Source organism: Lepisma saccharinum, chromosome 22 (genome assembly GCF_977018435.1).
Source record: "Lepisma saccharinum chromosome 22, izLepSacc3.1, whole genome shotgun sequence".
Taxonomy (NCBI): Eukaryota; Metazoa; Arthropoda; class Insecta; order Zygentoma; family Lepismatidae; genus Lepisma; species Lepisma saccharinum.
In genome coordinates this window covers 5528470-5553476 of record NC_139250.1, presented here as the reverse complement: position 1 = coordinate 5553476, position 25007 = coordinate 5528470, and the positions used below count along the sequence as shown (strand labels likewise).

The 25007-nt window shown below is 37.6% G+C and overlaps 1 protein-coding gene across 9 annotated transcripts in view; it reads right to left on the bottom strand.

Moving 5' to 3' along the window:
- Positions 1 to 13914: 13914 nt before the first annotated feature.
- The window catches only part of LOC146004671 (ubiquitin-conjugating enzyme E2 W), a 71791-nt gene continuing 60698 nt past the window's right edge, over positions 13915 to 25007 (bottom strand). For 7 of the 9 annotated variants that reach the window (XM_083143592.1, XM_083143586.1, XM_083143590.1 and 4 more), the window contains 3 exons: positions 18904 to 19059; positions 15635 to 15710; positions 13915 to 15187 (listed from right to left, as the gene is read on the bottom strand). In XM_083143592.1, the coding sequence (XP_082999718.1) occupies positions 15174 to 15187; positions 15635 to 15710; positions 18904 to 19059 (246 nt within the window). In that variant the 3' untranslated portion in view covers positions 13915 to 15173. The remainder of the gene's footprint in view (positions 15188 to 15634; positions 15711 to 18903; positions 19060 to 25007) is intronic. The other 2 variants (XM_083143593.1, XM_083143595.1) reach the window with 1 other exon arrangement.

The following is a 25007-nucleotide window of genomic DNA, read 5'->3' as shown; positions in this document are numbered from 1 at the left end:
ACGTTGAAGGTTTCATGCAATTTTGGAATTAAGAAAAAAATATCGTCGATCGCGAGCCTCGAACCCAAGCCGCCCGCTTCAAAGTCAATAACGCAGTACAATACACCAAGAGCCCTTCACATTACAAAAGCGTTTAATTCACTTATTTGAGTTACCAGGAGACAGAATATGAAATAATGAACTTTTCAAAAAGCTTTTATCGTAGCAATTGTCTGCGAACATCGTTTTCAAGGAATCTCTTTTTCTTCCTCCTTCGTTCTATGCTTTATTCCCCCTGACATCTACTAGTAAATCAGTCAACAAACATCTCGCACGTGGTGGCTGAAGAGCATACTCCTGTGCAGTTATGTGCTCCTGATACTGAAGGTCCAAATCGCATGGGAAATTTCGAAATGTCTCGAGTTTGTAGCACGGAGTTCAACAGAAAACCACCAGATGGCATTAGTGTCAGGAAGACAATGATGAGGGTACACTCCACGGCTCTTATGTTTTCCTGATACCAATCTTTAAAATCGAGCTAAAAATGCTACTTTATCGTAAAAATTCCTTCAAAAGCAGCGATTTTGGCTCTTGGTATCAGGAAAACACAAGCGCGGTAGAGTGATATCTTCACTGCAATATTGCCATCTGCTGGCTTCTGAGGGTACTCCGTGCTCCAAGCTTCGTGTTATACGTTCATTTCTCGCCTTCTGATATGATGAAAACTTAACAACAGTGGAGCATTTCGCTTATTGCTCAAGAGACACTAAATGTTCATAAGAATACCAAGGAACAATATCCACCACACATTTTCTTCTTGCACAAAAAATGCCATGTGCTTCAAACATGTTCGTGTACCGTAGTGGTTAAAGCAGCTGACTGTGGTGTGAGAGTTTTCGGTTTCGAAGTTGTGTAAGGTCCGATATATTTTTTTCGTAATTTACGTACCTTAAAACTTTGAGTTCCATCACTACGCCACTACGGATAAGCATGTAGATTGAAAGAAAACACTGACAATGATTAATTAGCTCAAGTAATTAATATTTGGACATATTTTCCATGGTTTTATTTACGTTGAAGGTTTCATGCAATTTTGGAATTAAGAAAAAAATATCGTCGATCGCGAGCCTCGAACCCAAGCCGCCCGCTTCAAAGTCAATAACGCAGTACACTACACCAAGAGCCCTTCACGTTACAAAAGCGTTTAATTCACTTATTTGAGTTACCAGGAGACAGAATATGAAATAATGAACTTTTCAAAAAGCTTTTATCGTAGCAATTGTCTGCGAACATCGTTTTCAAGGAATCTCTTTTCCTTCCTCCTTCGTTCTATGCTTTATTCCCTCTGATATCTACTAGAAAATCAGTCAACAAACAGCGTCTCGCACGTGGTGGCTGAAGAGCATACTCCTGTGCAGTTATGTGCTCCTGATACTGAAGGTCCAAATCGCATGGGAAATTTCGAAATGTCTCGAATTTGTAGCACGGAGTTCAACAGGAAACCACCAGATGGCATTAGTGTAAGGAAGACAATGATGAGGGTACACTCCACGGCTCTTATGTTTTCCTGATACCAATCTTTAAAATCGAGCTAAAAATGCTACTTTATCGTAAAAATTCCTTCAAAAGCAGCGATTTTGGCTCTTGGTATCAGGAAAACACAACCGCGGTAGAGTGATATCTTCACTGCAATAATGCCATCTGCTGGCTTCTGAGGGTACTCCGTGCTCCAAGCTTCGTGTTATACGTTCATTTCTCGCCTTCTAATATGATGAAAACTTAACAACAGTGGAGGATTTCGCTTATTGCTCAAGAGACACTAAATGTTCATAAGAATACCAAGGAACAATATCCACCACACATTTTCTTCTTGCACAAAAAATGCCATGTGCTTCAAACATGTTCGTGTACCGTAGTGGTTAAAGCAGCTGACTGTGGTGTGAGAGTTTTCGGTTTCGAAGTTGTGTAAGGTCCGATATATTTTTTTCGTAATTTACGTACCTTAAAACTTTGAGTTCCATCACTACGCCCATACGGATAAGCATGTAGATTGAAAGAAAACACTGACAATGATTAATTAGCTCAAGTAATTAATATTTGGACATATTTTCCATGGTTTTATTTACGTTGAAGGTTTCATGCAATTTTGGAATTAAGAAAAAAATATCGTCGATCGCGAGCCTCGAACCCAAGCCGTCCGCTTCAAAGTCAATAACGCAGTACACTACACCAAGAGCCCTTCACGTTACAAAAGCGTTTAATTCACTTATTTGAGTTACCAGGAGACAGAATATGAAATAATGAACTTTTCAAAAAGCTTTTATCGTAGCAATTGTCTGCGACCATAGTTTTCAAGGAATCTCTTTTCCTTCCTCCTTCGTTCTATGCTTTATTCCCCCTGATATCTACTAGTAAATCAGTCAACAAACAGCGTCTCGCACGTGGTGGCTGAAGAGCATACTCCTGTGCAGTTATGTGCTCCTGATACTGAAGGTCCAAATCGCATGGGAAATTACGAAATGTCTCGAGTTTGTAGCACGGAGTTCAACAGGAAACCACCAGATGGCATTAGTGTAAGGAAGACAATGATGAGGGTACACTCCACGGCTCTTATGTTTTCCTGATACCAATCTTTAAAATCGAGCTAAAAATGCTACTTTATCGTAAAAATCCCTTCAAAAGCAGCGATTTTGGCTCTTGGTATCAGGAAAACACAACCGCGGTAGAGTGATATCTTCACTGCAATAATGCCATCTGCTGGCTTCTGAGGGTACTCCGTGCTCCAAGCTTCGTGTTATACGTTCATTTCTCGCCTTCTAATATGATGAAAACTTAACAACAGTGGAGGATTTCGCTTATTGCTCAAGAGACACTAAATGTTCATAAGAATACCAAGGAACAATATCCACCACACATTTTCTTCTTGCACAAAAAATGCCATGTGCTTCAAACATGTTCGTGTACCGTAGTGGTTAAAGCAGCTGACTGTGGTGTGAGAGTTTTCGGTTTCGAAGTTGTGTAAGGTCCGATATATTTTTTTCGTAATTTACGTACCTTAAAACTTTGAGTTCCATCACTACGCCACTACGGATAAGCATGTAGATTGAAAGAAAACACTGACAATGATTAATTAGCTCAAGTAATTAATATTTGGACATATTTTCCATGGTTTTATTTACGTTGAAGGTTTCATGCAATTTTGGAATTAAGAAAAAAATATCGTCGATCGCGAGCCTCGAACCCAAGCCGCCCGCTTCAAAGTCAATAACGCAGTACACTACACCAAGAGCCCTTCACGTTACAAAAGCGTTTAATTCACTTATTTGAGTTACCAGGAGACAGAATATGAAATAATGAACTTTTCAAAAAGCTTTTATCGTAGCAATTGTCTGCGAACATCGTTTTCAAGGAATCTCTTTTCCTTCCTCCTTCGTTCTATGCTTTATTCCCTCTGATATCTACTAGAAAATCAGTCAACAAACAGCGTCTCGCACGTGGTGGCTGAAGAGCATACTCCTGTGCAGTTATGTGCTCCTGATACTGAAGGTCCAAATCGCATGGGAAATTTCGAAATGTCTCGAATTTGTAGCACGGAGTTCAACAGGAAACCACCAGATGGCATTAGTGTAAGGAAGACAATGATGAGGGTACACTCCACGGCTCTTATGTTTTCCTGATACCAATCTTTAAAATCGAGCTAAAAATGCTACTTTATCGTAAAAATTCCTTCAAAAGCAGCGATTTTGGCTCTTGGTATCAGGAAAACACAACCGCGGTAGAGTGATATCTTCACTGCAATAATGCCATCTGCTGGCTTCTGAGGGTACTCCGTGCTCCAAGCTTCGTGTTATACGTTCATTTCTCGCCTTCTAATATGATGAAAACTTAACAACAGTGGAGGATTTCGCTTATTGCTCAAGAGACACTAAATGTTCATAAGAATACCAAGGAACAATATCCACCACACATTTTCTTCTTGCACAAAAAATGCCATGTGCTTCAAACATGTTCGTGTACCGTAGTGGTTAAAGCAGCTGACTGTGGTGTGAGAGTTTTCGGTTTCGAAGTTGTGTAAGGTCCGATATATTTTTTTCGTAATTTACGTACCTTAAAACTTTGAGTTCCATCACTACGCCCATACGGATAAGCATGTAGATTGAAAGAAAACACTGACAATGATTAATTAGCTCAAGTAATTAATATTTGGACATATTTTCCATGGTTTTATTTACGTTGAAGGTTTCATGCAATTTTGGAATTAAGAAAAAAATATCGTCGATCGCGAGCCTCGAACCCAAGCCGTCCGCTTCAAAGTCAATAACGCAGTACACTACACCAAGAGCCCTTCACGTTACAAAAGCGTTTAATTCACTTATTTGAGTTACCAGGAGACAGAATATGAAATAATGAACTTTTCAAAAAGCTTTTATCGTAGCAATTGTCTGCGACCATAGTTTTCAAGGAATCTCTTTTCCTTCCTCCTTCGTTCTATGCTTTATTCCCCCTGATATCTACTAGTAAATCAGTCAACAAACAGCGTCTCGCACGTGGTGGCTGAAGAGCATACTCCTGTGCAGTTATGTGCTCCTGATACTGAAGGTCCAAATCGCATGGGAAATTACGAAATGTCTCGAGTTTGTAGCACGGAGTTCAACAGGAAACCACCAGATGGCATTAGTGTAAGGAAGACAATGATGAGGGTACACTCCACGGCTCTTATGTTTTCCTGATACCAATCTTTAAAATCGAGCTAAAAATGCTACTTTATCGTAAAAATCCCTTCAAAAGCAGCGATTTTGGCTCTTGGTATCAGGAAAACACAACCGCGGTAGAGTGATATCTTCACTGCAATAATGCCATCTGCTGGCTTCTGAGGGTACTCCGTGCTCCAAGCTTCGTGTTATACGTTCATTTCTCGCCTTCTAATATGATGAAAACTTAACAACAGTGGAGGATTTCGCTTATTGCTCAAGAGACACTAAATGTTCATAAGAATACCAAGGAACAATATCCACCACACATTTTCTTCTTGCACAAAAAATGCCATGTGCTTCAAACATGTTCGTGTACCGTAGTGGTTAAAGCAGCTGACTGTGGTGTGAGAGTTTTCGGTTTCGAAGTTGTGTAAGGTCCGATATATTTTTTTCGTAATTTACGTACCTTAAAACTTTGAGTTCCATCACTACGCCCATACGGATAAGCATGTAGATTGAAAGAAAACACTGACAATGATTAATTAGCTCAAGTAATTAATATTTGGACATATTTTCCATGGTTTTATTTACGTTGAAGGTTTCATGCAATTTTGGAATTAAGAAAAAAATATCGTCGATCGCGAGCCTCGAACCCAAGCCGCCCGCTTCAAAGTCAATAACGCAGTACACTACACCAAGAGCACTTCACGTTACAAAAGAGTTTAATTCACTTATTTGAGTTACCAGGAGACAGAATATGAAATAATGAACTTTTCAAAAAGCTTTTATCGTAGCAATTGTCTGCGACCATCGTTTTCAAGGAATCTCTTTTCCTTCCTCCTTCGTTCTATGCTTTATTCCCCCTGATATCTACTAGTAAATCAGTCAACAAACAGCGTCTCGCACGTGGTGGCTGAAGAGCATACTCCTGTGCAGTTATGTGCTCCTGATACTGAAGGTCCAAATCGCATGGGAAATTACGAAATGTCTCGAGTTTGTAGCACGGAGTTCAAGAGGAAGTCACCAGATGCCATTAGTGTATGGAAGACAATGATGAGGGTACACTCCACGACTCTTATGTTTTCCTGATACCAATCTTTAAAATCGAGCGAAAAATGCTAGTTTATCGTAAAAATTCCGTCAAAATCAGCGATTTTGGCTCTTGGTATCAGAAAAACACAACCGCGGTAGAGTGATAGCTTCACTGCACTAATGCCATCTGCTGGCTTCTGAGGGTACTCCGTGCTCCAAGCTTCGTGTTGTTCGTTCATTTCTCGCCTTCTGATATGATGAAGACGTAACTACCCTGGAGCATTTCCCTTATTACCCAAGAGACAGTAAATGTTTGAGTTTCATCACTACTCCACTACGGATAAGCAAGAAATATGAAATAAAACACTGAAAGAGATTAATTAGCTCAAGTATTTGAAACTTGTATAAATTTTTCATGGTTTTATTTATGTTGAAGGCATCGTGCAATTTTGGAATTAAGGAAAAAAATTCGTCGATCGCGAGCCTCGAACCCGGGCCGCCTGCTTCAAAGTCAACAACGCGGACCACTACGCCAAGAGCCCTTCACATTACGTAAGCGTTTAATTCAATTATTTGCGTTACCAGGAGAGTAAATATGAAATAATGAACTTTACAAAAGTTTGTATCGTAGCAATTGTGTGCGAACATTGTTTTCAAGGAATCTCTTTTCCTCCTTCGTTCTATGTTTTATTCCCCCTGATATCTACTCGTAAATCAGTCTACAAAGTGCGTCTCGCACGTGGTGGATGAAGAGCATACTCCTGTGCAGTTATGTGCTCCTGATACGAAGCTCCAAATCGCATGGACAATTACGAATCGTCTCGAGTTGTTACGAATTGTTTCCTGATACCAATCTTCAAAATCGAGCGAAAAATGCTGCTTTAACGTAAAAGTTCTGTCAACAGCAGCGATTTTGGCTCTTGGTACCAGGAACACATAACCGCGATAGTGTGTATCATCACTGCGCTAAAGCCATCTGGTGGCTTTGGACGGTACTCCATACTCCAAGCTTCGTAACTTCTGATATGACGTAAGCGTAATTGCCCTTGGTCGGTTCACTCATTACTCAACAGACAGTAAATGTTCATTAAACTAACAAGGAACAATTTTCTATAGTTTCTGTTTGCAGAAACAAAATGCCATGTGCTCCAAACTTGTTTGCGTACCATAGTTATTAACGCAAATGACTGTGGTAGTAGAGGATTCAGATTTGAAGTCCTGTAAGGCTCAATATCTTATCCTTCAGTAATTTTAGCACCGTGAAACTTTGCGTTTCATCATTACTCCACTATGGGTGGGAGAACACTACAAATTTACACCACAATCCTTCATGTTGCTTGAGCTCTTAGTTCACCTATTTTAGATGCCACAAGACTGAATATGGAATGACGAACTTTAGAAAAGCTCGTATCTTTGCAACTGTGTGTTAGCCTTGTTAAAAAGGATACCAGATGGCATTAGTGTAAGGGAAACAATGCTCAAAGTATGCTCTCATGTTACCCTTATACCAAACGTCAAAATCGATCAAAAAATGGTTGTTTAACATGCAAAAGTTCCATGAAAAGCAGCGATTTTTGCTCTTGGTATCCGGAGCATATAGCCGCGGTAGAGAGTGCCTTCACTACACCATCCTTTATCAATTCCCTTAAAATCTTTTTCACCCTCTCTAATCCATGCAGAACCCCACCTAGAGAGCTGTCAGAAGCAAGATCATCAAGTCTTAGCAACAGCAAAGTATGTGCCTGTGTTTCAAACACAGAATGATTCCCTTCGTTGATTGAGCTACAGAGAGAGCCTCTTGCATTTTCGGTTCTCAAGTTAGTTCTGTTAAAACTATCTGCAACCAGGTAATGGCACTATAATTAATGCAGTACAATCTATTGGCAATTGACTGAACTACAAACTTCATACTCTCATTACAGGTTGCAGCTTGCAGAACTACTTTTTGATTCCTGCAAAGTATGTCCAATCCATTCAGATTCCTATTTTAAAAAAATAAGTACACATCCAATACTTAAAAACTCCACGAACAATACAATAAAAACATTAGAGAATACTTTTGTTCTTGTAACAAAGCAACAATTTTTTGGGTTGGTAGATATAAAAAAGTATACGCACAAAGATAAGATAAGATTACTTCTTTTACATTTCAAAGTGTAACAAAGAATGCATTTTTCTCTTTATTGGACACCCTGTATTATTACTGCAAGTAATAATAGGAATCTGTACCTTACACACAAATTGGATTGGTATTTTATTTGATCAGTCCCACTGCTTTAAATGCATTCTTATGGTGTTTATTATTTTATAATGACGTGTGGGGATAAAAGTATTTCTAAAGCAATACGTAAAAATATATTGGTCCTAGCGACTCTCCATACTGTGATGTGAATTGCATGTGGGAGGTTACTTGTTGCGTGTGCCAGAAGGCACTTATCTGGAAATATAATTCGGGGGTGGTTTAAACCATAATAATGATAATAAATCAATTATCATTACAATAAAAGGTAAAAAAAAGATAATGCAAGAATAGAAATATAAGAAGACATTCACTATCTTGCTTATGTCTAGTTAAGATCACTAAAATTTGTCCCGTCATTATTACTATTGTTACATTTATTATTAGTAGTACCGACTTAGTTATTTCCCACTACTCCACTACAGAGCATGGGGCCTCAACCAAGCATCACCATGGAACTCTGCTGTCTGCCATCTTCCATATTTTTTTCAGGTCATTCTTGCTTCCCACATCTTGTTATATTCTACTACTCAAGTTCATTCTTGGTTTTCCTTTCTTGTGTTGTCCTTATGGATTCCAGCTCCATTGCTATGGATCTTTCCTCAATGTGTGACCAATCCACTTCCTTACCTGTTATATTACTCCCATCAATTACAATCAAAAATATTGTTGGTGACAAAATACATCCTTGCCTTACTCAGGCCCATAGCTAGACAGGGACCACGTGGGCTTAGCCCCACCTCTGACACTACCATCAGCCCCCTTTGACATTAGGTGAAACTATTTTCTATAATTTGTTTGCAACAAAGAGTGAAAACAACTCCCAAGTTTTGGGAATGAAGGGGAGTTTTATTGCTTCGGTGGAATGAACGGTAGGAACTATGATTGCATAGTGTGCTTTTTTCTTGAATGATATGATTATCTCGATCATCAAAAGTAGTATGGAGTATGTAGTAAGGGATGGTGTCACTAGTAGTCAATTAACACTTCAAGAAATATTTTGTAAGGTATGGACAAAACTGTAGTATATGTGATATTTCTAAATTCTATATTAACTTAATGACCCCCCCCCTCACCTACACATATAATTTACCTTCATTTAATACTGTTGAAATTTATGAAAATGGACTTTGCTTACAAGCCCAATGATAACCCACGAGCCTCTCTTTGAGATAAATTCTAGCTACGGGCCTCGCCTTACTCCCGAGAAAACTGGCATTGAATCTGCAAGTTTACCCTTATGCACAAATTGGCTTCTGGAACCACCCTAAAAGTTCTTAACGAAATCAATCGTCTCCTTCTATTTACAGAGTCGAATGTTTCTGAAAGTCTACATCTACATGGTAGAGTTTAGAAAAGTATTCACTGATCTACACAGAACAGTTGCTTCAATAGCCTGCTTGTTCTCTCCTGAGCCTTCTCATGACGCATCCCTCGAATTGGTTTAAATTAGCTCTACTTAGGACTTTGCTAGGAAAGTTGTGTTATAACTTCCTGTAAGTTTGGCAAAAATAAATAGCCTTTGATTAAACAAATATTTTGATTATTTAAGCACTTGATAAATAGCCTTTGATTAAACAAATATTTTGATTATTTAAGCACTTGATAAGTCTTTCAATCATCGACAGCCAGCACAAACCTCTGTTGGATTTGTGTTGTGTGACCTGTCAGCATTTTTACAATTATCCTCGGCATTTCATTTCAGTTCATTTGGCTAATTTTGAGAGAAGGATGAAACTAACACCCATGTGAAGGCCAGAATTCAATCACCATTCATCCTCATGGTCCTCCTCCGTGGGTATGTGGTCTAAGGTGCTGCGCATTGGGCTCCGACTGCAGGATGGCATGGGTTCCAGTCCACCTGGGTTCAGTCTCCGGGTTCTCGGCCTGTGTATAGGACCAGTAGCAACCCACCGTGAGGAAATTTGAGAACTACGAGAGTAGCATAACCCAGTCTCGGAAATCTCCTATAATGGTTGAGGGTTCGGCGTGCTGACCTCATATCATCCCATTCCCGGTAGATCTCCACACCTCTACGTAGGATTGTGGGATGGAGACTGGCAGCTGGGAGATAGGTCAAGGCCCTTCAGAGGCTGTCCAACCTATTATTATTATTAATCATTAGAGGCACATATTTTTGGTAAATAAAAAAGCAAAATTTCGGTACAAAAATGAAGTGAATTTCAGGTTCAAAAGCGGTAAATAAAATCAAATATCGGCATTATAACGGTGAAAAATTGGATGAAAAGTGGTATATAAAAATACATTTTGGTTTTAAAATAGTGAATATAATCCTAAATTTGATTTAAAAACTACACTTATTCCACAGATTTAACATTTCACTTCTAATAGCACATTTATGTAGTTATCAGAGTATTAAGTTTATTTCTGTGTAAAGGAGTCCACTTTTGCTTCTCCAATATTAACAGCAGAATTAACAAATTTTCCGGGAATTGCATAACTCTCAGGATAATTCCGACCTCAGAGGGTGTCGCGTCCGTGAATAAACCCTGAATTTCGTGTTTAAGAGTAAATTTCGCTTTTTGCAGTTCATTTCGCATTATTTCGTGACAAAACATGGTCACAAAATGCATCTCACACCTTTCAAAAACATGAAAAATTAACACTACAATGTGTTTTTTCAAATTTCGTTTTTTTGTCAAAAACGAAATATGCATGCCCCTATTTTCATCATGATGGCAATTATCCAAAAGTGTCAGAGGGGTTGTTGCCCCTTGCACTTTGCAAGATGCTGTGAAGGCATATAAGAGAATACAGAAGTAGGACCACAGACTTTAATAATCTCAGAGATTTGTGGAGATGATGTGATCAGCACCATCATCTAGTTGCCTTTAGCCCCTTCCCCAGTACCCATTTATTAGAGCCCTTAGAGCTGTTCCATGCAGAGATACTGCTGGAAGAATTCCCACATCAGGGATCAAACCCTGGTCTTTCATATGCAGTCTGATGTCATACCAACTGGGCCACATAAAATAACATAATATAATCATCATACAGTTTTTATTTGTAAGGTCTGGGGGTAACAACAGTTCTCTTTTCCCTTGGATGATAGGTTCATGCTTCGCATAGGCAATGCTCCATGCAATTCTCCATGGTGCAAAGAACCAGCCGTTATTGGCCTTGTGCTATTTACCAGTCTCGCATGCAGTATTAGTGCACTCCTGCGCAGCTGTCTAATCTCGTGGTTGTTGATGTAGAAACTGAATGCTTTGTCATTGTGACGGCAACACATTAAGATGGCTTTGGTGTACCAAAAGATGTACAGGGTGTCCATAAATTATTCACCCGATAACAGGTCCAAATATCTTTAGTGTATAAAGTTTCTCTGAAACAACAGACATGTCATTACATTCATTGACTCAAATTTTTAGTGAGCATAGTTCTCATTATTAATAAACCGCTACATAGGCACCCTGAGTGATTCAATAAAAAGTCTATTGAATTCACTCCACGTGTTGCTGATCATATCCACGGAGATTAGTGCCACAGTCACATCGATGCTGGACTTCAATTCCACCAAGTTCGTAACTTTCTCTAATGCACCTGTGAAGGTTTCATAGGTGGATCCTTCTTGCATTCTTTCCAATAATGACGAACAGTTACAGAAGATTTTGCTTTCCACAACCACAAAACACACATATTACCTCTTCCTGCACAATCGCCATTTTACTGTCTTGTTGCAATGCATGATGGTACTGAATGTTGTCAAGTACATGGATGACTTCTTTTTAGATGTTCTTCATGTTAATACTAATGACCTCCACTCACATAGAAAGTTTTCTGTGAACAACATTTATGGGGTGAATACTATCTGGACACACTGCATACAATATCAACTTAACTCTGTGACTGGTCTATTTGTTTCTTGGTTTCAACAGCCAAACCACTTGAGACACTTATACCCATTTGCACAAACGTTGATTTACTCGCGAATACGAGTAAACTCTGAGCTTACCCACGAATCTGCTGATTACACCACCCTGCATTTTTTTAAAAAAAAAATCTGAAAATAGGTAATTCCAAACATCCATTTTTTCACAATTTCACAATCAAAATAATCATATTTGCCATTCCATTACGCCTATTACAGAATGCAACAAAATAAATTTATGCAAGCAAAATTTCGGTTGTTTACAAACCAATAGGTGATTCCGGCAGTATTTTGAATGCTAATCATCCATTTTCCTCATCACATCAGGATTTTTTACAATTTCACAATCAAAATTATCATATTTGCCATTCCATTATGCCTATTACAGAATGCAATAAAATAAATTTAAACAAAGGAGATTTAGGATGTTTACGAACCAATAGGTGATTCTAGAAGTATTTTGAATGCTGATGAATGACATGAAAAATTTCATGAAAAATTTCTTCCCATCACGTCAGGATTTTTCTCCACGTCATTAAGTTCAATCAACCCACTACATTATAACAATGAGTTTTGGACATTTTGAGAAGGAAATTTTTATGAGGGATTTCAAAAATGGAATTAACGTAATCGAAGTTTACAATTTTCAAGTCAGTGTGTCTTGTGAAGATAAAAGGTGGATTAAATGCTTACTACTCCATATGCATTTATAGTTCAAAATTGGAGGATTTGTATTCTAGAAAACAAATATTTTATCACCTAAACAGAGCCATCTATTGAGGAAATAGTGAAACTAAACATTTTATTGTGAAATAAAGGTATTTAATATATTGCTATTTTCTGAAAAAAATACATGTGATGGGTAAAAATGGAATCAGCATATTGAAATTATTCAGGGACAACAGTCATCTGTGAGTGATTAAAACCCATGCAGCCCTGCGTTGTTGCACTAACAGAAACTCAGGGTAAGCTGGGAGTAAAAGGAGAGTAAACTTTATCCTCCAAGATCGGCAACTAAAAGTGGAGTAAACCCACGTGCAGTGAAGTAATGGCTACCATCTGCAACCGGTAACTCAAAATTTCAAAAATAAATAAATGTAAAATGGTAAGTAATAGACTCAAACTGTATATATAAAAAGCTCGAAATATATAGTATGTTATTAAATATATACTTGGCAGATGTTTACTCTGCACATTCTGCAGTACTGAGTTTGTATAAAATTACACGTGGAATAGTCCTAGACATAAAACGATTGTGAATACTACATGAAGGTACATGTAGACATTGAAATCTACTGGAAACATCACTACAAAACTACTTACTATGATCTCAAGCTGCAATAAAATATACACCTCACAAAAAGTATGGAATATTGATATGTTGGATTGCAACAACACATGGTATCTGTCGGTGCTGGATGTCCTTGTGTTCTCGCCAACATATGGCACAGTGCCTATCACCTATTGCCTAATGTAACAATATTCCAAACTTGTCCCTAATATAAAAATATTCCAATTTTCCCCATCTTTATCACGTACTTGAATTTTTCTTGTGGGACTCATTTGTCACTATTTACTTTCTTTTTTCTTTCTGTCATGCAGCCACACCATGAGTGGAACCCAACCTTCTCGAAAGAGGTAACCAATCACATCCTTCCATCTGTATGACGTTTAGGCACTTGCTTTGAGGCTAGGTGCTATCCTACAGTAAAGCCCGGGTTTCGTGACTCACACGGGCTGGAATGCCTTTCAGATTGGTGCAATAGAAAATGATCCTAACTCTAGTGTACCATGACCTGTGGATTTTCAAACTCGTGAGTTTGTACAATATTGGTGCAAACGGGCGTAACTACTAAAATACAAATACACTTTTTTTGTGAACAAAAATATGTGTGTGTGTGTTTTTTGTCACTTTGTTCTTTACGTGAACACAAGATAGCAAAGTATAACTTATGCTGCCACAAATGCAATTTTCTTAATTTATGAACAAAATGCACAACATATAGATATTTCTGTACCATCACAATGTCTTTACAGGAAATGAGGGAGGGGGAATGTACATTTTATTTTCTGGATGACAAGAAAAACTCACTCATGCATTTTCTATAAAGGTTTTTTCTTCAGTAACTGCTATTACTGTACAATTCAAACTTCTTACTTATGATACAGATCTCTCATAGTACATAGATCACACACACACAAGCTTTTATTGAGTACAATTCCATAAAGTAATTCACTCCAAATGTTTAAATAGCAGTAAACAGTGCTTATAGAACTTCTATGATATTTTTACCGTATCAGTACTCTCAATTTTTATTTAACTTCTAAATTATCTAAAATTATTTGAACTGGTACTTTCATTTTTCAGTATGCAAAGAGTTAAATGTACCCATTAATTTATTATGCATACTGCACAGTAATATCACATCTCATACTACATTAACAAAGTACTAAAGAAAAATAATAAATTACACTAAAAATTCAATTTCATCCCTAAGATACTTTTTCTTTTAGAGATAAATGCAATTTATATAATCTACGATTGATTCCCCCCTCCTCATTATATTTCACCATATTTTTCATGTGTATTATTGCAACACTGCTACTTAAAGGAACATCCTTTTTATAAGGAACACTTCTTGATCATAATATCAATTTTTAAAGCTAAAAAAACAAAAATAATGCTAAATAATATGCACTAATTATGTATATGAATAAATATAGTCATACTTTATTTTATAAATTAGCTATTAATTATTGTAAATTATATACACATACGTACAATTTTCAATGGCATCCCCATCATGTCTTAGCGTGTACATACAAATTAATTTTCTTTCCGTACAAGTTTATACAGCTAACAGGGGGAACTGATTGGTGTAAAAAAAAATATTATTTTTCGGAACTGACTGTTCTGGTATAGTTTGATTGTTTCAAATGTCTTATGACGTTAGTCAGCATGATGACTAATATAAAAAATGCATTCACACACGTATGCCTCACACATGCAAGCAGTTGCACAACTTTAATAACTAAATTACCCCAGAAAAACAAACATTTACACTGGAAAAAGAATCAAAATATCATTCACTTCTAGTTTTCCCGCATATTCTTCCAATGTTGCACACCACTGGTATCACAAGAGCCAAAAAATTTAGCGTATCGTCTGAAAACACTGAGTAGCATCACGAGAGAATGTTGTACATCATGTTTTTTTTTCATTTCAGTCAGCACCTAAGTCAACCTCAGTCTGTTACTGACGGATGTCCATGATTGTAACAAACTGCGCACACTTTTTATTGTTCCTGTATTATGCTTTTCCATTTCGAGACACTGTTTACACGGAATCATCTGAAACGAATGATTATTCTGTTAATTACGTTTTTACAGTACTGTGGCATTAGTGTGCATATTACATGACTATTTTCAATATACTGAGGAATTTTCACTAAGAATGAGACTGATTAACTTGCTTGTTCTGAATAAATGCCTGACAAATACAATGGACCAATTATTGGTGCATATATGTTATAGTGATAAGTTTCATATTAGAATGTCCAATAATCATTTCGGGACAGATTGTAAAGTTCCAATGTTAATACCAATATAATACTAGGTATTGTACTATAAAACAATAGCAAATCACAAGAACACTTGCAACACGTAAACACTTTAAAAATATGACAGACATGAAATCGCGAAGTTACTGGGTTTGAAAAATTCGCAAGTTATTCGCAAAGCAATGTGTTTCAGTTGCAAGAATTTATATACAGTAATTGGGAAGTTACATGTACTTACCATGATACCACCACTTCGTCTTCTTTGGATTCTTGTTACATGTTTTGACATAGAATGAATTATCCGGAGGCCTTTTCTGGAAAGACAATGTGTACATATGTAAAATATATACGTAATTAATTACTTTAATGCATGTATAAATATAGTTCCTAACAGAGTTGAGACTGATCCATCAAGAAGTAATTACCAAGTAGTAACATACTGGTGTAATTGGCGGTAGTTTTGACCCAGAATGGGGTATATCAATCTATTGTTGGAATTACCAATAACTTCAATGATCTGATAAATCTATAAATAGCATATAATTTAGTGCAAAATTCTGCCCTTTTATTACTACTATAAATAAGCAGCAGTCACCTGGTTAACTATGAAGGTTAATGAATTATTTATGTTGAAGGTGAATTCCTAAGGTAGCACTCAAGTATCATGATCATTCAAGGGGCATTCAGTGGAAAATCGGAAAAGTCACATTACAAAATTGCATGTACGACAGATAGCATTGTGTGGGGGTATGCGAAGGTGGTGACTTTGATCTACCAAATGATGGTATTGGTACACCTGTGGCATGCCAGTTCGACAAGAGGGTGGTGTCCTTGCAACAGTTCACCAAGCAAGAGCAGCAAAATGTTGCGAGATTTTTGTTTAACGTAACTGTACAACGACTAATGTATGAGTCGTACACAAGCATGTGGATAGACTGAGAAGTTGAAAAATGGCATCACTAGTGTGAATGATTCTCCTTGCCTGGGTCCAGCATGCACGCCAGTCATTTAAGACAACTTTGCAGCTGTGGAGAACGTGATACACAAAGACCAGGGCATCCCAGTCAAGGAGATGGCATCCCTATTAGATAGATATCAGTATTGGATCCACCCATGTTTCAAGACTAGCTAACATTCCGAAAAGTGTGTGCATGTCTCATCCACGGCAATGAGTTCTCACACTGCTATATTGACAGTGTTGACTATTGAGAAGCTGTAGTTTGAGTGCATTCCACACCCTCCGTACTTAGCCGACCACATGCCATCGGATTTCCTCGCATTTGGTCCACTGAAGGTTGCACTGAGTGGAAGACAGTGCTGGGACCACTATGAGATTTGTTCGGTGGTGCAAGATTGGCTGCACACCAATATGAAAGAATTCTCATCCTGTGGTATCTTGTCAACGCTGGTGTAAGTTTATTGAACTAGAAGGGGATTATGTTGAACAGCAATAATATAATTATTTCAGTGTTTGCAACAAATACTCTACAAACTGAAAAATCCAGTTCCCCATTGAACGCACCTTGTATTATGATGGATTAAGGAGAAGAATGAGTTATTCAGGTTCTTTATTAAATATCTACTTTATATCACATCAGAACATCCATCTCCTCTTAATCTTGTTGAATATCAGTGAAAAAAAAAAATTGTACTGGTACACTCAGAAGGAAAAGTGTGTCATATTCAACTAAAGCAACTGAACTGTTTAAGGCCATATATTACAGTCTGTAAAGAGGGCATGGAACTGAATACATGGAGTGCACGAGCACCTTTGGCACTGCATCTTGATGCTCCTTATTCCTGAGGAAGAAACCAGACATGGTTTTGAAATGTTTGGAGAATATGGATATACGAAGGTTGTTCAACGTTGACAGACACACAAAAGTGATAAATAGTTCAAGAATGATAAAACTGTCAGAGGATGTACCTTCATCCTTCGTGAGTACTGTGTGTTCGCCCGATATAGTTTGTGCATGCGCAGTAGTGTCAGTAACAATTGCAGCAAGAAGTAGTGCGTCTGTAGCTGTGGTACAGCAGTGTATGATCAAATTCCTTGCAAACGAGAACCTGAACCCAGCACAGTATGGGAATCAAAAAATGTCACGGGCAAGAGTGTGCGAATGATGTCAACACTTTGGTGAAGAATGCTAGTTACTGACGAATGAACTGCATGGACACATTTGTCCGACTAGGACATGCAAGTTGTTGTATATATGTATTTTTTTTGGGAAAGTGTCATGATTAATGCCCAGTATTCCTGCACACTAATGAAGGGTGCCATATGTAATGCCATTCACATGAAAAGACCAGGGATGTTGTCTGCAAATGTCATTCTTCACCATGATAATGCATGGTCCCACATGGTCAATTTGACAGCAACAACTCTCTGAAAGGGTTTTGTTCCATCTTACACTCTGGACTTAGCCCTCAGCGATTATCAGATTTGTTTGAGCAGCTTAAAGAGCGTATAAGAGGAAAGAAACTGAAGACAGATGAAGCACTGACAAAAGATGTCCTGCATCGTCCACGACAGCAGCCAACTTCCTTCTACGCCAAAGGACTCAGGGTACTGACACAATGATGGCAGCAGTGCCTGGATGCTCAGGGGGGGGTTCTTTCAAAAACTCACATAGTTTGGTGCTTGTAGGACTTTCCAATGTTTTCCTAGAAATAAAATTCTCTGTCAACCTTGAACGACCCTTGTAAAAGCCTGAAGTGGAACACATGAATTATCAGTACAATATAAAGAGAAAAAATCTTTTATAAAATGCCTAAAAGTACTTACGTTAGTGAGTAAATGATTTCCGTGAAACTATGTTTCGGGATGTAACTACTCCCTTCATCAGGTAGATATGCTATGCCAATTATACCATTGGCTGCGTCAAACAAGAGGTATGGTAAAAATGGATAAAAAGGTTAAAATGTGATTTAAGGCAGCTGAACCTGTGTAGGTGCCTTATTCCTACCATTATGTTACAATCCTGATGTAAAAGTCTGTAAAAACAGTCAAAAACAATTCTCTAAAACACGTTAAAAACACTTTTCCAGAAGTGACTCTGTGAACGCAGTACAGCTGACTAAGGAGGCCTCTCATGGAATGCCGGAAGTTGAGCACTGTATTTCCCTCCTCTACTTCCGATGGGTTACGTCATATCTAGCTCGAAATCTATTATTTCGCGAGAAGCGTTGATCACAGCCGGGGTGACCTGGAAGCCGATTTTTCCTCTTCTTGTATCCCACCTTTTGAACATTTTAATCCATTTTTCATCAATGTTCCCGTCCTCTCTGTTTAGTTTATTATCCCTCCCTTTACAGATATACGCTGCTTTGTATACATTCCTACTTAAAGGTTAATGGAACACATGAGAAGGAAATTAATCAAACTGACCAACTAATTTTCTTACCTTGTTATAAACTTGAACAAATAGGGAAAAAGATACTTATGTTAACTGATACAAAATAAATGTTTCAAAGAATACGTTCCCCAAGATCAGGGAAATTTCTAACCTTTTCTTTACAACTGCTGAGCATGGAGACAATACTGAGGCACACTGACTGGACAGAGAGAGCAGGGGACCAATCATCTGTCAGGATGGACAAACAGATATGGCCGTTGCTATACACATGGGGATGGACTGGAATGTTTGAACCGATGAACGTGACCTGAAAAAAAGGGTTTATGAAAGTTATGGATGTTACTTAGAAATATCATCTCAATTGAATTGCATACATAGAATGACAAAAAAGAAAAGTATCCTCTCAACAATCATACCATTATCTACTTGCAACTACAGTAAACCCTCGTTAACACGAATCCCAAGGGACCGAAAAATCAAGAGTTCGTGTTAAAAAAATTCGTGCTAACAGGGGACTCAAATTTTATTCTTGCAATATATAGTTCATTCTACACATTAACCATTTACAATATGTATTATGTATTTAAGTATTGTAGATAATGTAGATTTGGCAATTCCATACTGTTCAGCAATTGTAGTTTTGTTCAATGCACCATGGTCTACTTCCTAGTGGATTCTCAGTTTTGTTTGCAGATCTATACCTGTCTGCTTCCTCTTGGTCATAATCAGAGCTAGGAATTTTAGGTGCTGCACCTTAAATTTTTGTGTGAAAATGGGTAAAAAAGTGACTCATCCCCAAAATAAGCACTTATTGAACTCTACTCATGGTGTTTCGGTTGCACCTTTTTCACAATCTCAGAACCTTTTGCACCTTTATCATTTTTTTTAATACAACTCACGTGCTGTTTAACCCCACCCACATTTGAGGCACGCCTTCTTGGCACACAATTCTTGTTTACCGCACAACAATGAATCGGCTTTCTTCAGTTCTTGGACGTTAATGTAGTAAGCGCGTGGACTTTAAACAGTGCCAACAATGATCCATTACAATTGCTAGAAGTTGTGCTCTTTTTGTCCTATACTGTATTGTTTACGAATTGTTGTAGGAAAACTGTTTTGTTTTCATTTCCTTCTCCTGTCTCAGCGAGCAAGGTAACTGCAGTCTGTGATCGACTGATCGATGCATTTGATTTGCTTGTTCACCATGCCAAAACATAAAGTAAATGTTGGGAAACTGCAGGACATTGTTAAACTGTTTATCGGTGACTGCATTCAGAGTGATGGATCTGTTTTGAGGTGTGATGTGTGTGATATTTCTATTGCTGTTGATGACAAACACCAACGCACTCGAGTTGTGCAGCATCTACAAAGTGGGAAGCACGTCAGGAATAAAGAAGGGCGAGATGGTAAAGGTGGGAAGCAACAGCAATTCATTGGTGAGGTGCTTGCATCTTCGAGTTCCAGAATTACAAATGAATTTTTCAGTGAGACATCAAGGACATTTATAGCGTGCGGAATACCTCTTTCGAAACTTAACAATCCAGTCATGAAATCATATTTGCAAAAATATACTGGGAAGTCAGTTCCAGATGAGAGCAGCTTAAGGAAATCTTACCTTCAACCTCTTTATGAAGCTAAAATCTCACAGATCAGGCAAGTAGTAGCTGACCAACCAGTCTATTTCATACTAGATGAAACCACAGATAGGCAAAACAGGTATGTTTTGAACATTTTAGTAGCACCTCTCAATGGACATGAAGTGAAATCCATGCTTTTAAAAACTTATTTTCTCGGCAAAACAGATAATGTGTAATGCAGAGTTTCAATGATGCATGTTTTGTATTGTGGCCAGAGGGTGTAAAATATGATAGTGTGTGGTTAGTTCTTACAGACCAAGCATCTTACATGTTAGCTGCATTTTCTAATCTGAAGAATATGTATCCTAACTTAAAACATGTGACCTGCATTGTTCATGCTTTGCATACTGAAAAAGGCTCCTTCTAAAATACAGAAGTACGTAGAAATTACGAAACTTCCACTACCACCCTCTCCCATCCTCACTAGATGGGGTACATGGTTAAAAGCTGCAGTGTTTATTTGCAATCATTTCCATACAATATTGAAATTTTTAGATGCTTTGCCTAGTGATACCTCAGCTGTAGAAAAAGCCAAAAAAACTTGCACTTAAACAGGAATTTCAAGATGAACTGTATGTATATTGTACATGGCTTCTCTTTCCTTACTACTGCAATCACAAAACTGGAGGAGCAGTGTCCTGAAAAGGAAGCACGGTGGGCTGTTTTGATGGATGTGCAACGAGAGCTGCAAGGGGAAAGAGAAGTTAGAACAAAGTTTAGCCAAAAGCCCTGATGTTCAAGAAGTAGCAACCAACAAGGATGTGGATTACCGGTTGAAAACAAAATACGCACCACTTGTGTCTGTTGACATTGAACGTTCTTTTTCAACTTACAAGTATCTGCTTAGTGACAGCAGATGTTGCCTCACTCAGAAGAACAGAAATTTGAATGTAATCTATTTTAACAGTTTTCTAGATGACTAATTCTAAGCAAGTAAGAAGAAGCATGTTTTCCATTATGTCGCTTTCTAATGTATCAGAGAATTTTCTTTGCTTATTTAAACGATTTAAAACCAGAGAATACTCTGTGTTTATCCAGACAAGTTGAATCATATATGTATGCACTGCTCACAATAAATTTTACATCTGAAAATTTGCACCTATTTTAGCACCTTTTTTGTACAAAAATTGGCAGCTTTTTTGCACCTAAAATTCCTAGCTCTGGTCATGACTCCTGTCTTACTGCTTGCAACTTGATGTTACTCGTACTAGCTATGTTTTAAATAGAAAAACACATCTGAACACACAACTAAATTTGTTGGTTAAATACGTATAAGCTCACTGTTGACGCAATGATCGCGATTGTCGAGTAATTGCACCCAAGTTCTAATCTTGATGTTACTCGCACTGGCTATGTTTTAAAGAATAGAAAAACACATTTGAACACATTGTTGATCTGAATCTGTGGGTTACAATGCAGTATAAGTTAATTGTTGACAAGATGATAGAGATTGTTGAGCGATTTCTTACATACCTAGCAGAGGAATGACAGAGGAACAACAGGAAAAAAATATGAAAAACTTTGAAAGTTCGTATTAAATGAGATCTAATGACGCAATGGACTAAAAAACAGTTCGTAATTCGTGGTAACCGAAATTCGCGTTAACCGATAAAACTTTCTATAAGATATAATACATCCCTGCTGGGAGCAACATTTTGTTCATGTTAACAGAGTGTTCGTCTTAAGCAAGTTTGTGTTAACGAGAGTTTACTGTATTAAGATTCTACCAGTGATGAAAACAGCTATCCACTTCAGGATTAATGGATAAATTGTTAATTGTCCAACTTGAATGAATAGTTTACTTTCAATGAAGGAAATAATTTTATATGATACCATCTTTATACCAAATATTGACTTCAATTCGAACTTACTGACTTTGCCTCTGCTTCAAATTTGAAAACATGCCCTTTCCAGAAACTGCATGGTCTTACTTGCATTAAAACTAGGAAAGCACAAAATTAAAAGGCTACAAAGACTATTGACCTTTCAGGGAGATCTTATCCTCATCATTCACATATTCTGGACATGCGATGGGCTACACCTACTGTCCAATAAGACAGGCAACAGTCATAGCTCACCCTTTGCTATATATACAGTCTTACTGTGAATGAGTGATAGGCTATATTCGCACCCTCTCTCTTGTGCACATGTATTGTTTTAGTCACTGAAGAGGAAGTGTTTAGGTTATTTTTCATTAATAATTTCTATAACACATATTAAAATGTTTTCGTTAATGTTTATTAAAATGTTGTATTTTCTTTCAAAAATTGTTACAAAAAACATTCTTGAATGTGAGAAAATTTATATTAAATATTATGTATCTGTAGATTTCATGAACATTTTGTAAATAATGACACTTAGAAACATGATCTCCATGATTTTTTTAAAAAATGCACAACTCCAGTATACATGGAAAAATGCGATATTTGCAGGCCAGCTCACTAAGCGTTAAGGAAGGAAGGAAGGATAGAAGTAACTTGCAACACTGTTTTGTGTTTTGCTCCTGTTTCAGGTAAGACTCAATTACACATATTTATTAAATGTAATATGTTACCCTGCCCCCATGTCAGGGCAACAGTGTTTATTTCTTATTTAAATATTTTATTAATATGTTAATCAATTAGGTAATTACATGTCTAAAAATATGTATGTGTGATAATTGTAAGTCAATTTATTATGCACTTTTTTAGGTTCATATATTCCCTGTATAGAAACCGCATAGCACTCTGTTCTTTCTTCGTGTTTCGAACGTTCTGGAAAAGGTGGGTGTTTTTAGCTGTTCAAGATTAAAAATTTTGAAAGAAGGGCCGTTGACAACAGATGCCAACCAAACATACATATACTCCCAGATGAGAGTGGGGGAGGTCGGCTGTTGGAACTGAGACTTGGAAGGGAGAGGCTGTTTTGCTTCGGTCAGCTCGGATCAGATGACAGATCTCCCGTAACAGATGCTGTAAGGAATTTGATTGCCTTGGTGTCCGATTTACAGATAATACAGATAAGAGGGTGGCTTGTTCTGAATGTCATTTGGAAGCAATTACGGTGCACTGGGCAGCCTAGTGCCTTGTCACTGTGGAGTGTTGTCAAATGTACACGTCAGGCAACCTCGCACCTGTTAAGACGTTCCTTGGAGTAACCTGAATCTACCTTGTGTCAAGCATACAACCGATGTAATTCATGAAATCTAAAGCATTCAGGTACAAACATTAGAGATTTCCAACATCACAAAATTAGATTATTGGCCCTATAAATAGAGAAATTAACATTGAGATATAGCTTGTATATATTTAAATTTTTCTTTAATTAAACTTTAGAAAATACCCAAAATTTCAGGTTTTCATTTCACAGTTGCTGGACAAGGTAATTTATCCCATAGCATTAAGGTTTTGCAAATGTTATCCATTGTCTCTTGTAGTTCATTATATAATTATGTTGACTTGTTGCAACCCACATGCATTGCCGTACAAAGAAAGATAACCCCTAGACAAATCAGAGCCAAGTACGGAGTGCACCAAACCTCGAGTGCGGAGGTAAAGAGTGGGTGGACCAAGCAAGTAACAAATACTACTACTTAACTGCAGGAGACTTTTGAATTTAACACTTCTGAGTAATAAAAATATAAATTGGGTTTTCAAGACCTGGGCATTACATTTTTAAGAGCTTCTCACGCTGTATTATGATGCAATATACAATTAATTTTCAAATTTATCTATTATTTTAAATTAGTGATGTAAGAAACTACTCGAAAAGAGAAAACTAAGAACTTGCAAACAATATTTGCTAATATCTTTTACATCAAAAATTGACAAGTTTCCTACTTCTCAAATAAAACAATGAGTCATTGTAAGTACAAAGTACATTAAAAACTTGTTAATCCATTCTCACCCATTTTGGATAAACGAAATTTAAATTGCATATCATCGGGAATATATTGCATTAACTAGTGGCGTCTCGTCCCTTGGGGCTTCCGGGGCTTAGCCCCTAAAGGAAAACGGACGTATTCACGTAATTATCAATCACCATAACGCATAACTATCACATAGTCTTTTAAAAGGTGATTTATACCCAAGTAAATTCATCGTCTGTTGCAATGGATACGACAGTGCTCCTAGCGGCATTAATGTCAATTATAGTTTTCCAGGGCAAGTCGCAAAGGAAGGCGTGGCCTACACCCACCTACGCTACAGTGAAGGTCACATGCTAGCAGAGAGAGGAGGGGAGAGTGCAATGGATTTGAGTGCTGATTCGGGGCTAGTTCCGTTGGGTCGCGTTCGATCTTGCGTGTTGTTCTGTAGTGTTTTGGTGGCTTTCATTCGCTATGTTTGAGTGAGTTTGGCAGGGTTGATGTTCGAACACAAATTGATGAAGGACGTAGGCTGTCAATTACAAGACACAATGAATTTGTCCGGAAAAATAGGCATAATTAAATAGAATTATCGATTGCTTAAGATTCTGTGGTTGACATGAACTTGCTCTATGAGGACATAATGAAAGAGAACAATCTTTAAACAGAGGCATCTTTCCAGATTTATTATCCCTTCATAGAAGAGGGAAAACTAAAGAGGGAACTTCGTGTTCTTTATTGTAGTGAAGAGTTGAAAAACATAAACTCTATCAG